Source organism: Antedon bifida, chromosome 11, assembly GCF_963402885.1.
Source record: "Antedon bifida chromosome 11, ecAntBifi1.1, whole genome shotgun sequence".
Lineage (NCBI taxonomy): Eukaryota > Metazoa > Echinodermata > Crinoidea > Comatulida > Antedonidae > Antedon > Antedon bifida.
In genome coordinates, this window is record NC_136236.1 from 14,058,258 (window position 1) to 14,072,862 (window position 14,605).

A 14,605-nucleotide genomic window follows, 5' to 3' on the forward strand; every position below is an offset into this window, starting at 1 on the left:
TTCTAAAACACAGGGTATAGTAGGTTAGGCCAGCCTTGGTTGGGCCTATTTTGCAGATTTCACTATCATTGGGCCCAAATATGTGATGAATTCCAGTCGAAATGCACACAATTTTGCATAGAATTGCCAATTCTTCACAAAAAAAAGGCTTTATAACTTTCATTTGTCGTCTGGTTCGAAACTCTCAATGCTATAATTTGCAGTAGGTGTTTGTCTACTTTCCCGCCAATATATTACGTAACTTCCTAAAGTATAAGATTGCGTCACAATATGTAACGCCATGTGGAGGAAGAAATGTGACGTCATTCCTTAGTTTATCCCACCATAAACTCCGTTGTAACGTACCCACAATGCATTACGTGTTATTATTATTATATGAAGAGGTCAAAGGTTATTAGTCTTCATTCTGTTATCAGGGTAAGTCAATTCGTGGGAAAATGACTGAACGAGTTTACAGATCTATACGACCGCTTATTTTACGTAAATATTTTTGGGGTAAATTTATTCGTAGTCTGGAAAGTATACCAACGTCTTGATAATAGATTATTTAACTTATTCTACTGAGAAGGAGAAAGAAAAATGCCGCGAAACAAGAGGAATAAAAAGAAAGGTAAGTTAGCACCATGACCTTCCCAAAAAAGGCATGACGATGATTGAATGTCGCGGGGATGAGAGGATTTTGGCGGGCGAGCACGTTGTATAAAATGAATTCCATTTCACCTGCCATATGTTATTTAATGTGTTGTGTTTTAGGATTATTGAATTAATCGATAACAAGATTATAGTTTCTAACAGTAAACAGTTATGCCCTACTTACACTAGAGACTAGGCCTAGGCCTAGACGAGTTTACGTTTAATATTTTTATTTAGTAGAATAATATGATACTTTTTTAAATGATCGGGCTAGGCTAGGCCCGGTTTACGATGAAATCGGTCGCGTCTGAAATCGGTCGCGTTTGAAATCGGTCGCGATAAAATCAACTTCCGGTATTTTGTATGGCGCGCCGCTAGAGCTATATACTTTTGATGAAATCGGTCGCGCTATTTTGTATGGATCGAGCGGGATGCATGCTAGAGCGGGATATACATTTTTCGTTTATATAGATTTGATATTTTTTAGGAACTAGATTATTTATGTGGATATTTTTTACTTGGTTAATAAATATTTATTATCAATCATTAAATTAATTTTTTTTTTTGTATTTCACAGGTCTCGGAGAAGGACTGTGTCTGTGCAAAATGGCCATTTCTAAACACGTTTAAATATTATATTAGGCATAATGTTATATTAGGCATATAATAATTTACCTCTATTTATATGTACTGTAATTAATATATTATATAGAGAATATACGTCTGTCGTGTATTTTATTATGCAAACAATTACGTAAAAGAGAACAATTTATTTAAAAACAATAATTTTTGCAATATAGTCCGTAAAGCCAGCGTATCCATTTTTATACTTATGCATACTGTGACAGATTATATCATATCCATGTCGTTAACAACATACTATTCGATCACCTTATTTTTATTTCTATTTTATTTCTCCGTTACGTAGGATAATATTAAGTGTATAATGATTATTGTTGAGGCAAATCACGTGTATATTTTTATTTCTAATGTTTAAAATAGATTTTAGAAAAATTTGTTTGTGCAGTACAGCTGTTTCCTCTAACAATACGTTATTTTGCTGACGGGGTTTCCCCTTTTTAAAAAACATGCACTTGTTAGTGTGTCAAATCATGGACAAAACACGTACGATCGTTGTCCATGGCGAGGTAAAGATGACGTCTATTACTAATAACCGTCCATACGTTTGAAACGTCTATAGGCCTGCACGTGTTTTTGTGAAACGATCCAATGAGCTATAGATGCTCGACGCTATTATGAGATCATGTTCATTCATTCATTCATTCTTTATTTAGCCTTTAAAATCGAAATACATTTAAAACATAGGTAACCAAATCAAGACACGTGGAAATCTAAGGAGGCAAGGATAAGCAAAAGCAATTAATATCGCCGTAGCTCACAGGCTTGCTTATCCATAATAATTCCGAATAAAGCACTTTTTCTATAATTTGACAGTATGATTTATATATAATTTACGTATATACGTCGGCGATACTATAGATTTTAATTTGAATATCTTTTATTTCTTCATTTATAATAATCATTTAATGTAAATAATTAAGTAACTCAGTGTCTCACATTCATACCCCGTTCGTAAATATAAATGTTTAAATATCAGTGCAGATTACCTCTTTGAGAATCGTGTCCACCTTTATTATCCATATATTATTATTCTCACATCTATCATTGTACATCATAGTCCTACTGTAGGCCGGTAGATAGATTTATAATGGCATATTATCTATATATTTTATTAATATCCTCCATACGTAATTGTTTGCATAATAAAAGACACGACAGACGTATATTCTCTATATAACATATTATTTACAGTACATATAAATAGAGGTAAATTATTATATGCCTAATATAATATTTAAACGTGTTTAGAAATGGCCATTTTGAACAGACACAGTCCTTCTCCGAGACCTGTGAAATACAAAAAAAAAATTAATTTAATGATTGACAATAAATATTTATTAACCAAATAAAAAATATCCACAAAAATAATCTAGTTCCTAAAAAATAGCAATTAAATCTATATAAACGAAAAATGTATATCCCGCTCTAGCATACATCCCGCTCGATCCATACAAAATAGCCAGTGGTGGCGCCAGCGGGGGGGCCGGGGGGGGGGGGGCCAGGGCCCCCCGGTCGGGGAAAGCTGGCCCCCCCGTCGGGGAGTATTGGCCATATTTGTCGGGGAGAAAAATATGATCATTTCTTTTCTGGTAAAAAATAAAACCATATTAAGTGTACTACTATATATTTTAAGTAACTGCGGCATTCCATTTTTGACGTACGTACGATACACTGACAGCGAAGTACACAGTATGTGGTACGCATTTGTCTGGCGGTGTCTCTTTGTACGAATCTTTCATGGCCCGGCCGGCTCACTGTGGTATACGCGTCGACATATCTGGGCTGTATCATATTACATCCAGGGACCAAAATGTGTATTTTTCAGATTCCAGCCGAAAATCGGAAATTCATTTGCAACTACGCATCGACGTACGTTTATACAGGGATAAAGGTACGAGTTATGTTCTCACGGTTGAGTTTACGAATTGTTTCAATTTACCAATAACCATTTGTGTACCGCGTATATATGTTCGCTGTCGATTAAAGGGGTTTGGGTGGGGGTTCGATTGGGAAAAAGGAAGCGGTTGGCCCTACTCATAAAACAGGGTCTGGTCACGTTTCTTTTAGCACATAAATCTCGATATAGGGGGGTGAATAGGGTGGCTAGCCACCCCCCTTAATTCTAAAGGGGAAAAAAAGATGCACCAAACCCGCGACCGTCGCTAGACGCGGATTCGACGCACTTGACTCTTTTAATTAAGAAGAGTAGGCTAGAGCTATAGTTGTGTAAATAGGCCTACATAGTGAAGGAGCTAAAATAAGAGTTTAATTATTATTTATGCATTCAAGAGTTTAAAAAGAAAACGCGATTTAAAATCTTCGGAAAATACCCACAACTGAGTTATTTTCAAAACACATGCACTCCCACTACCAGCATCACGTTGTCTTAGCTCGCTCCTCGTGTGAATGCTGACGTCATCACTCTCCAAAAATACACCATTTTCCGACTGGTCCGTGTGCAAGCGTTAGCGTGGACCTGTATATTTACACCCCTGTACAGAGTAGAGTGTAATATCGTGAACTTTTTTCTCGCGTATGAAGGTTTTTTATATAATGGTATGCAGTATAAACGATAAAAAAACGAGAAACATGATGTTCTTTTATTATTATTTCATAGGCATAACATAAACATGAAATGTCTTGTTCTATGTACGCGGCCGAAAAAATAAAACGTGTGTGGCGTATTTGGCATTTTATTGATTTGTGTTATAGACACGACGATTACGGCAATCATTGTATACTAAATTACATTGAGTTATTCACCCGGCTATAGGGTATATATCTGAGGTTAACAGACCACCAAAGCACAGTCGTACACTAAACACATGCACTATCGAGGCATTTTCGGAGTGCCGCATTACCAAATGTTCATTTCGTTTGTGTTTTTCGATCAAAGTTTATTATTAGTTCGTCGAAAAAGATCCGTATTAGAGTATTTAGGAAGGATTTATTTAAATTTACATTATGTGACATTGTTATTAAATGTAATGGAAACAGTTGCTCTAGCCTATTAAACAGTGTGTAAGCATCTTTTTTTTTCAAAATTTTCTGAGGCTCCCAAACCCACCCCCTCTTTCGCGCGTACGGCCCCCCCGTCGGGGAATTCGGCCCCCTCGTCGGGGAAATCCTGGCGCCACCACTGAAAATAGCGCGACCGATTTCAAACGCGACCGATATCATCAAAAGTATAGCTCTAGCGGCGCGCCATACAAAATACCGGAAGTTGATTTTATCGCGACCGATTTCAAACGCGACCGATTTCAAGCGCGACCGATTTCATCTGACACCCTAGGCCCTACTAGACCAGGCGGGAGCAGTGAATAAGGCTAAGGACGTTGCAGGCTTAGGCCATAGTAAAGTAAGTTAGGCCTAGGCTTTTTGCCTAAAGTAGTAGGCCTACTAGCCTGCTGGTATAGGCTAATGGTTTTAAAAATGAACACATCTTTTTTAATTATTTTATATTCATAGATAAATTTCTCAATGATAATTTTTTATAATTATACAATACATGAAAGGCAACCTAACTCAGTAACTGCCTGGACCTGATATTATAATTATTTGATGTGAATTTTTGTAGGTGCAATTATAAATAGTTCTAAACAAACCACTTATGGACACATTCATCTTGTGAACATATGGCGTAATAATTATAATATATAAAATATATATATAAAACTAAATTTCACCTAAATGAACAGTTATCAACGTTTGTTTAATACTACCAATGATGAGATACATAAGGCCATTACTTGTGTTGTCAACAAATCCATATGGTTGGAAAATGTGTTGGTTATCTGTTAGCTTTATTGATTGCGCAATGTTTTGATATACCATATTAAAAACTGTAACAAATTACATAGTTCTGCAAAGTATTATGAATTCAATCATTTTTATTCATATTGAAATTATTTATTAATATAATACAGTACATTTCAATTCACCAAAAAAAGGCTTTTTTTCTTCTTCAACCAGATTATCAATTACCCAGTTTTCATTATCAATTTTAAGCACATTATATGGGGCCCCATTATATGCACATGTATATTTTTTATCGTACAAAAAGTTAACTATTAACTTTATAGGCAATTAATATAAACATTATACTGTAATTCGGTTTCAGAGATAGATAGTATAGATAATTAGATAGCCATATTTGTACATGTAGGTTACATAAAGTTCATCTACACATTCCTAAATAAATTACTGTTAGTACAGTACACTAACTAGACTTTACATTTATGCAACTCGCATATTTGCAGGCTATTGCGTCAAGTTGTTCAATGCTGCTACTAAAATTCTAATGTAGAATTCAATTCAATACTTCTGTTATGATTCTGAATAAATATAATCGTACGGTGTAAATGATGATTTATTTCAATAGATCCTGCTGACACCAGTGTACTCAAATGGATGGAATTGAATGAAGATAAAATAATACTGATACACCTTTAATATAAAAAAGATTAAAAGAATCACAATCAATATTTATTTGATCTAATGTTGAGGCAAGAAAACAAGCATTTCTTTATGCATGCTCAAATTTGAGTTCGTGTTTACCGACCAACCGACTGACATAGTGAGCTGTAGAGTCGGGTTGCACGCATGCCACTAAAATAATGAGTGTTTACTCAACGCGATGCAATTTTGGCAATGCATGAGATTTTAAGGCCGACCACTGGTATTTATTTTGTATGTTACGATGGATATGTCTTTAATTTTTTAGGAGCAAGTCGTGGAGCGAATGAGATGAATGAAGAAGAGGCAGACAATGACTCGGGGAGTGTCACAAGTAGTCATATATCGGATCCAGGAAGCATCGTTGATGACGGTGCCCTCCTTGCTGCTAATGACGGCATTGATGAATCGATTGCCAATGAAGATTTTGAAGATAAGTTGAAAGATGCTATTGATGGTACTACACAAAAGAGGTACTAACAAGAAGCATTATTAGTCTAAAAATAGTACATCTTTTTTGCAGTTAACTCTTCAAAAAGCTTATACCATTGGGCTGTTTGTACACTAATGTAATATCATAAATGCAAACATTATAGAATTTATACTTATTTACAATATTTGTGATCCTCAGTGCACAAGGAAGGCAGAAGTGTTTAGCTGCTGTTCAGGCTGCTCTTTGCAAGAAGTACCTGCAAGACTTTGTAGACGGCAGGAAGGTTACCATCTTGGATTGCGCAGAGAGGTGCATTAAGAAAGGTAAGCTTAAATTGTTGGCATCCATTATAAGGAATCCCTGTATAATTACTATTAGAACAATATAGAAGCGTAGCAACCAAGACTATAAAAGTGTAGCAATCTAGAAGCGTAGAAATCTAAAAGCATAGCAATCTAAAAGCGTAGCAATCTAAAAGCGTAGCAATCTACAAGCGTAGCAATCTACAAGCGTAGCAATCTACAAGCGTAGCAATCTAAAAGCGTAGCAATCTACAAGCGTAGCAATGTAGCAACCTAAAATGTAGCATTATAAAAGTGTAGCAATTTAAAACTGTAGAGATCTAGAAGCATAACAACTTACAAGCGTAGTCAATCTACAAGCTATCTAAAAGCGTAGCAATTTAAAAGTGTAGCAATTAAAGCTATCTACAAGTGTAGAAATGTAGCAACTTAAAATTGTAACAATGTGAAAGTGTAACAATGTGAAAGTGTAGCAATCTAGAAGTGTAGCAATCTTGAATTGTAGCAACCTAGAAATGTGGAGGTGTGATGATTGTAAAGTGTAGCAATCTAAGTGCGTAGCAACCTAAAAGCATAGCAACATTACATAGACTTTTAAATTTAGACGCATAACAATCTCAGTGTGTAGCAATCTAGAAGTGTAATGTCAACTAGAGGCATGAAAACAAGTAGTGGGAGGTTGGTTGAGGATTTTACACCTAAGTCTACTATTGTGTACAGAATTGATAGACAATAGTATTTTCATAAATTACTATTGTTATACAGGATATGACCCAAACAAATTGCTTGTATTGTTTCCTTCTGACCTAATCCAGACAAATAAGTAATACTAGTTTGGTATCATTTTTGACAGTATACATACCTCAATAAAAAAAAACAAGAAAAGGTGTAAAACGTATGGCCTAAGCACCTTTACTTCCGCTGCCTCTTGCTTATGGAATGACCTACCCGCCTCTATTAGATCATGTTCGCCTTTAAATCTGCCTTGAAAATTCATCTTTTTCTTTCAAATTGAGTTCTCTCATACCTTTGATCACTTACTGCTGGAATTGGCGCGTTACAAATTCGTACTATTATTATTAGTTCACACCACAAGACAATCTTGCTCCAAAAATAATAAAAATTGTTTTCATAGTCCTATCTAAATTGTCACACTCATATACAAAGCATAGTATTACTATTACTGTATTTAAATTTTCTTTTACTATTTTAAAGGTAAAGGTGATGAACAGGCACTTGCAGCCAATGTTGCAGGCCTGGTTTTCCTGAGTCTTGGCGGTGGTCTTGAGTGCGAAGAACTGTTTAACAAGTTGAGGACGCTGTTGCAAACCACTCTTGCCGATAATAATGCTTCACCAAAGGCACGTGCTGCGGTAAGTTTTCAATTAATATTTATTTTGCGATTAAAAAAGGTTTGCAATATGGAATTGTTTGTGTAAATGATGATTTATTTCAATAGATCCTGCTGACACCAGTGTACTCAAATGGATGGAATTGAATGAAGATAAATTAGTACTGATACACACTTTTCTGTTCAACAAGTCTTTGTCTCTTAAATGGTGTCCCAATTTATGATATCAAATTTTCGTTTTTAGTGAAGGTAAAGATAAACGTTGAAACTTACCAACGTTTCGTGTGTTAGCATCGCACTTTTCCAAGGTAGTGGTGTCAGCTTGGTTTGCCGACACTGATCATGGCATAGTCACGTGATGTTGTTGTGACATGCGCCCTCTCCGAGTTATTTCTTGAATACCTCTGGGTGAATCCCAGAGGGATCCGCCCCGGCCGGCCGTCTCACTTCTAACAGGTCATCATATATGTGTGGCAGCCACTTTCCTCCTTGGTCTCTGTTCATGTTGTTATCAGTTTTTCTAATTGAAATTGCTTCTTGCCATCCTCTCTTGTTGATGTTTCCCTCTTCTTTAACACTTTCGCCTCCCAATTAGGTGTATGGTTTTCCTTTATAGTGTTTCCCAAAATAAGTGTTCTACTTTAATTTTGATTAATAAATTTGGCATAATGTTCTCAATTTTTGTTCTTGTAGTGTGCCACCACTCTGGGATTATGTGCGTTCATAGCTGCTGGTGATATGCAGGTAATCTAACTATCTTTCCTGCTATTTTATTTAAAAAATAATTAACCAACATCTGTATGTCTAATCTGAAAACCATTCACTGTTTGTTTTCTACATTGTAGGTTGTTATTGAGATCATGGATAATCTGACACAGGTGTTCAGCGGTTCCTTCCTCAAGGGTGATGGTTCGGTTCCGTTGCATAGTCCTGGTATCCATTCATTACATTGTGCTGCATTGTCTGCATGGACATTGCTATTAACCATTGCACCTCAAATATACATAGAACGCATCACATACACGTGAGTTTCATTGTTTATTTTTTAATTCTTATGATCACTCATAAATAGTTTCAGAATGCGTTTTAAAGGCTAATGACTATTCCACATATTCCCAGAAAGCTTTAGAGTATATGTTAAGTTATTTGAGCTCTAAGAGTACCTTTGGAGCTAGAGCATTAGTTCTTTGACTAGTTTTCTACTTTCTAGATAATGGTTATGATATAATGATTAAATTTGTTTTTCAGACATTTTGATAGACTTCCAGAATTACTGCAAATTGAAGACGTAAATTTAAGAATAGTAGCTGGTGAAGCCATCGCTCTATTTTACGAACTACAACGAGAAAATGATGAGGTAATTTCTCAGTTCATTTCTTCCTCCCTCTTTACCCCTCATTCTAAACTAAATTTCCGGTAGTGAAATTAAAAGTAAAGTCTGGTGTAAATGATGATTTATTTCAATAGATCCTGCTGACGCCACACAGTGTACTCAAATGGATGGAATTGAATGAAGATAAATTAGTACTGATACGCCAAATATTGACAGATAAATTATATTATAGTCGCCTTCCCAGAATTTAAATCAAATTAAAAATAACTGTACCAATTTTGTATTTTTTTCAGGAATTTGTTGGCGAGAATTTAGAAGAACTTTTAGGTATGTTAAAAGAACTAGCCACCGATAGCAACAAGTACAGAGCAAAGAAAGACAGAAGAACACAGAGGTCTAGTTTTAGAGATATCATCAGAACCATAGAGGTAATTCATTCATTCATTCAATCTTTTATTTCGGAAACTCTGATCCATAGAAAGTAAATTACATATAAATGAAATAAATAAAATAAACAAAATTACTACTACTCATCTCAGGATGGCATTCCATCTGGAGAGCATCTTCGACTTAACTAAGTAATGTTGTAATAATAATATACAAACGTGTGGACGGAGTACCCTGAGGTAACAACAGTGCAATCTCCAGTACTCCAAAACATTGGATGTTCCTTAAAGTTAATCCCTTTATTGTTCTTGATAATCATACTTTCAACATCTATGACTAGTTGACTAGAAATAACTATTTGGCCAATATTTTTCTAAATACTATGTGTTGGTTATTGTACAATATATATATATACTTTAAGATGAGATGGATATGATTATGACAAAAAATAATGTGTTGTGAGAAAGTTTTTCTAACATTTTTTTTAAATGTTTTATTTATCCAGGAATATGAAGCACCTTTTGAACAGATAAAGTTTGGCACAGAATTCATCGAAATTGACAGTTGGTCGCGGAGACGTCAGTATGGAGTTTTTCGTGAGGCATTATCTTCCGGTATCAACACACACCTACGAGAAAACGAGTTACTACGTGAAATATTCGATCTTGGTGCCCCAGTTGTCACTGTGGCTCATTCAATTAGAGGCAGCAAATTTGAAAGGGTATGTAGAATTTTATTTTTGCGAGTTTTCTATTCTCAACTCAATGCACTTTATTCATTAACTCAACCACAAGTTATATAAATTATATATCATCTAACTTAATAACAAAACTGTACATCCTTTCATTGTTTTTTTTCATAATTTTTTCATATTATCTAATATCTATGTTTTCAAATTGCAAAAATTTAGAGCTGCGAAAATAAAGTTGAAACCTTTTGTACTTTCAGACGAAATATAATGCAGCCGCTTTCAAAGCACGGACAAAGGTTCGAAGTAAACAACGTGATAAACGAGTCGCGATTTATTAAAGTAACAGTAACGTATGTTTTCCACTTCTCCTTGAGCCTATGCATGTCATATCAGCGCAACGAGTTACTAAAACAAATGTAGCTGAATGTAGTCTATTATGTAGCTACACTCGACTCGGAGCATGTGCAGAATGACTCAAAAGTTGCATAATCATGTAGTGCGTAAAGAGGAAAGTTTGCTGATGCCATGCATAAGCATCTGTGGAAAACATACTTTATAATGTGCAATTGTTTGTGTCTCTACTTTGTGTCGTTCAGTGTATACTACCACACTTACTGTTTTCACATCTCTCTTCGTCTTCTCACCGCTATGTTTAGGTTTTAATTAAAAAAACAATATAACAGCAAATTAGTTTCAGATATTTTTAGCATGATTATATTTAGCTTTTAGAATTTGGTTTGAAAAACGTTGAATCACCGATGTTTATTAAGAATGAGTACATTATTTTAACACTGCCCTCTATAATGCTGATTTTTAAAATTGAGGTGTACACAACCGAATTTTCTTTGGAGACAACAATAACAATTTTTTCTGCTGTGGATTGACGAATCTGTCGACTTTTTTTGATACACTGAAATAAAAAAACCTATTAAAATGATGTTTTTTCCCCCAAAATTAGTGTTTTTGTAATATTTTAATAATAAAACAAATCTGTGAGCATCTCACTGTGGACTGGTTATTAACAGAGCATTTGAACTTGAACAGGTTTGGTTCAATTTTATCTCCATTCATTTAGAACAAAGTTCTGAAACAATTAAAAACTATATATGAATTATTTATCACTTTAATGTAAGACGGTAGTAATAAATAAATATATATTATATAATATATACTCACTGGAAGTTGTTGCCTATTAAACTTTTTAATACATAAATATATTTGTATATTGAATAAATGACAAAGATTTATGATGATGGGAGATGAATTGGTCAAACAAACAAGGCCATATACATGGCTGTAGTCGCGTGCTCAAATTTGAGTTAGTGTTTACCAACCGACTGACATAGTGAGCTGTAGAGTTGCACGCGACTAAAAATGAATTTCAGAACGGCCGCCCATACAAATGGCAGATCGCTGGTGTGGTTGGCAACATGTTACTCACGGCGTCCACATATTCTCTTTACTCCCATCAGTGACGTAACGGCTATGAGCGCTCACTGGATCTTATGAGAGCCTCTGAGCATTAAAATATGTCGAAAAAAAGCTTAAAACACCCGAGGCCTCCAGCGTTGGAGGGCCACTTGGGTTCCTATGCCAGGAGCCTCTGCTCCCATTCCAATATTTTCAAAATATCCACCCACTTAATGTTCTGATATTTAAAGACCCCTTCCCTGCAATTTTGGACGTTTTTTGGAAAATAATACATATATATCACTTTAAAAACATTAAACCATGTCATTCCTTGTCTTAAATGTACGTTTTATGGTAAATTATGATAAAAGTGAGAAACAATTATGCACTACCTAAGTAGCTCGCAGCGATCGACCTCTCGTGGACGGTCTTAGGCCTAGCCTAGTGTTGTGATTTTAGGTCGGTGCTATAATGGCCTGATAATTAAAGCTACTAGGCTTACCTTAGTCAGTCCCGCCTGACCTAAATCACACAATATCCGAAGGCAGTCAATCCAAATCTATGGGTTAATTCCGGTTACGTCCGTTACTCCTGGTTTCCTGCTTCGAATAGACCGGTTCGGGCGGCGTCGAAGTCCCACGTTAACATTTGCATACCCCCTGTATGCAAATCAAGCTATCGGGGCGACGCCCTCGTTCGGTCGGAGGGGTGGTCTGTTTACCCAGCGGGCGCCATTCACAACACTCCTCCCGTGTTTGAAAAGCGGGCACCCCGTCCTGGATCCACCTCGGAGGTGACCCGGGTGATTTTCGTACGTGAAAAATACCCGATACCCGTAGCTAGGTAGACCGCTTCCAACGATCCCTTCAGGTAGTCACTGGCCGTGGGACATGCCTGTAGCACCGTCCTCCGCTTCCCTGGATACCTGAAAGATATAAATGAAAATAAATGTGAAACGGAACCATGTTCTTTTGAAACGGAAAATTTCTGGAAAAACTGAAAACTTCTGGTTGTGGGTGAGCCAGGGGGCTCAAAGGAGATCTCGACCGTTCTTCCATGTCAGATCAATGACCTGCATGGGGCTCCGATCGAGCACCTGTCCCACGGCGACGGCGGTCGCCCACAGCAGATGAGGTGCTCCAACTGGGTATCCGGCAGGAGGATAGTCCGGTCCGTTGGACCCCATCAGCAATCGCCGATCTTCATTGGTAGCGATGAAACGCAGGCCCTTGCGTTGATCGGCCGTAAAGCCCGTCACTCGGCTGGTCACGCTAAAGTATGTCCTGGGGAAATGTCGAAGGTAGGCGGTGGCTACAGCTTCCGTGGAAGCGTAGTCTGCCAGAAGCAGACGCTGTTCCTTCAACACACGACTTAGACGTAGGATGTCCAAGACGCGAAAGTAGCACTCCTCCCCAGTGACATCGCCTTGAACTCCAGAGACTTCAAGACACAGGATGCGGTGGTGGCGGCCGTCCAAGCAACGACCCAACACCCTCTTTAGTAGTAGATCTTGTCTCGGCCAATCTGTAGGCGGGGCCGAATGGTCCAACCCCACTCTCCCGATTACTCGAACATCTCGAGTTCGGGCTAAGGCCAGAAGCCTATCGAATTGGACCGTTGTCGGCGAGTAGCCAGGAGCCACTCCCACGCCCACCGCACAGCCGTTCCTCGCCAGTCCGCCAATCTCCCGCTCGGTGGGGTAAGTGGTTGGATCGCCAAACAGGGCAATCCCGCCTACCACTTCCACAGGCTGTGTTCCACTTCTCACCCGCACCGCTCGCTCCACGTCCCAGAGGTCCGCTCGTCGGGAAAGTTGCAGGTCCCTCTGCAACCGGTCCAAATGAAAACAGGCGTCGAACACTTTGGGCGCCGAACCAAGCGAAGCCGATGTACCCTGCACAATCGGTGGCGCCGCCACTGATCTACCATCCTTCGGTGCCGGGGCATCGCGCTTGGTCGGTCGTTCTCCATGATCTCCACCTGCCGCTTTCCTCTTTGTAGACTTTTTGGCGGTCTGGTCCACTGCCGGCTCCTCCTCCTCAGCCCGACGACCACACTCCTTCACAAGCTCTTCACCAAAAGAGGCGATGAGAGCGATCACACAGCGCCAGTGTATGAGAGCTGACGGGTGACTGATAACCGGAGCTATCGTGAGAGGCGGGGGCCTCTTTCCCCCAATCACCCGTGTCAGCATAAGGACAGCACTACGAGTTTTCCTATCCGGAGGTAGGACATCAGTGCCATCCCCCATAAGGTGCTGGGCGTTCAGGAGACATCTCAGGTCCTCCGGTGTTCTGCCTTTACCAAGGCCCTCCTCTGCCAAACTGGTGAGTGCCCGCCACTGCACTCGTGCCCTCCGCCAAGAACTTCGTTCCAGTGGTCGGAAACATGCCGGGGCATGTGTCTTTGTGACGTGGACCCGCATGTTGCTCACTGGTCCACATCCCAGATGGCATTTCGGTTTCTGCTTGGCTGGGGTGCTCGCCACCGGGCAAGCCCCTCTCGTATCCCCAGCCACTGCTTCGTCTTCCGGGGTCATCAGATGGCAGATTGGTTTCCCCTTGGCTGGGGTGCTCGCCGCCGGGCAAGCCCCTCCCGTATCCCCAGCCACCGTCAGTTCCTCCTGTACCCCCGGACTAGCCAGGAGCCCATCCTCCTCCATCTCGGAAATCTCCGTTTCACTTTCGTCCGCAAACGGTAACTGATCCATATCTGAGGAAGAAGAGAAGGTAAACGTGAGTACTCAATTGTTAACTGAGGACTTGCAGTCCGCACATCGATATAAGTCGATGTCCAAGGCCTCAGATGGTGCAATATTCACACATGCACCGTGGTACCACACCTCGCAATAATCACATTGTATCATAAACGAGCCGGCCCAGGGCTGGCGACATAGACAATACAACGGGCCTGCATCCGGATCTGTAGGTGAAGAGAGAGAAGGTAAATTAAAATCAGCCAGCCATTT

The 14,605-nt window shown here is 38.8% G+C and overlaps 1 protein-coding gene and 1 non-coding gene across 2 annotated transcripts; both read left to right on the top strand.

The window, feature by feature from the left end:
* Nucleotides 1-405: 405 nt before the first annotated feature.
* Nucleotides 406-11,403, top strand: LOC144855162 (interferon-related developmental regulator 2-like). Its single transcript, XM_078712977.1, has 10 exons — nt 406-610; nt 5,999-6,203; nt 6,362-6,486; nt 7,681-7,838; nt 8,510-8,560; nt 8,662-8,840; nt 9,065-9,173; nt 9,443-9,577; nt 10,042-10,257; nt 10,485-11,403. The coding sequence occupies exons 1-10, from the start codon at nt 580-582 to the stop codon at nt 10,563-10,565; spliced, it is 1,290 nt and encodes a 429-aa protein (XP_078569103.1). The 5' UTR covers nt 406-579; the 3' UTR covers nt 10,566-11,403.
* On the top strand, nt 9,259-9,351 carry LOC144856609 (small nucleolar RNA SNORD62). Its single transcript, XR_013614954.1, has one exon. It is a non-coding gene; the product is annotated as a small nucleolar RNA SNORD62 (small nucleolar RNA).
* Nucleotides 11,404-14,605: the final 3,202 nt, after the last annotated feature.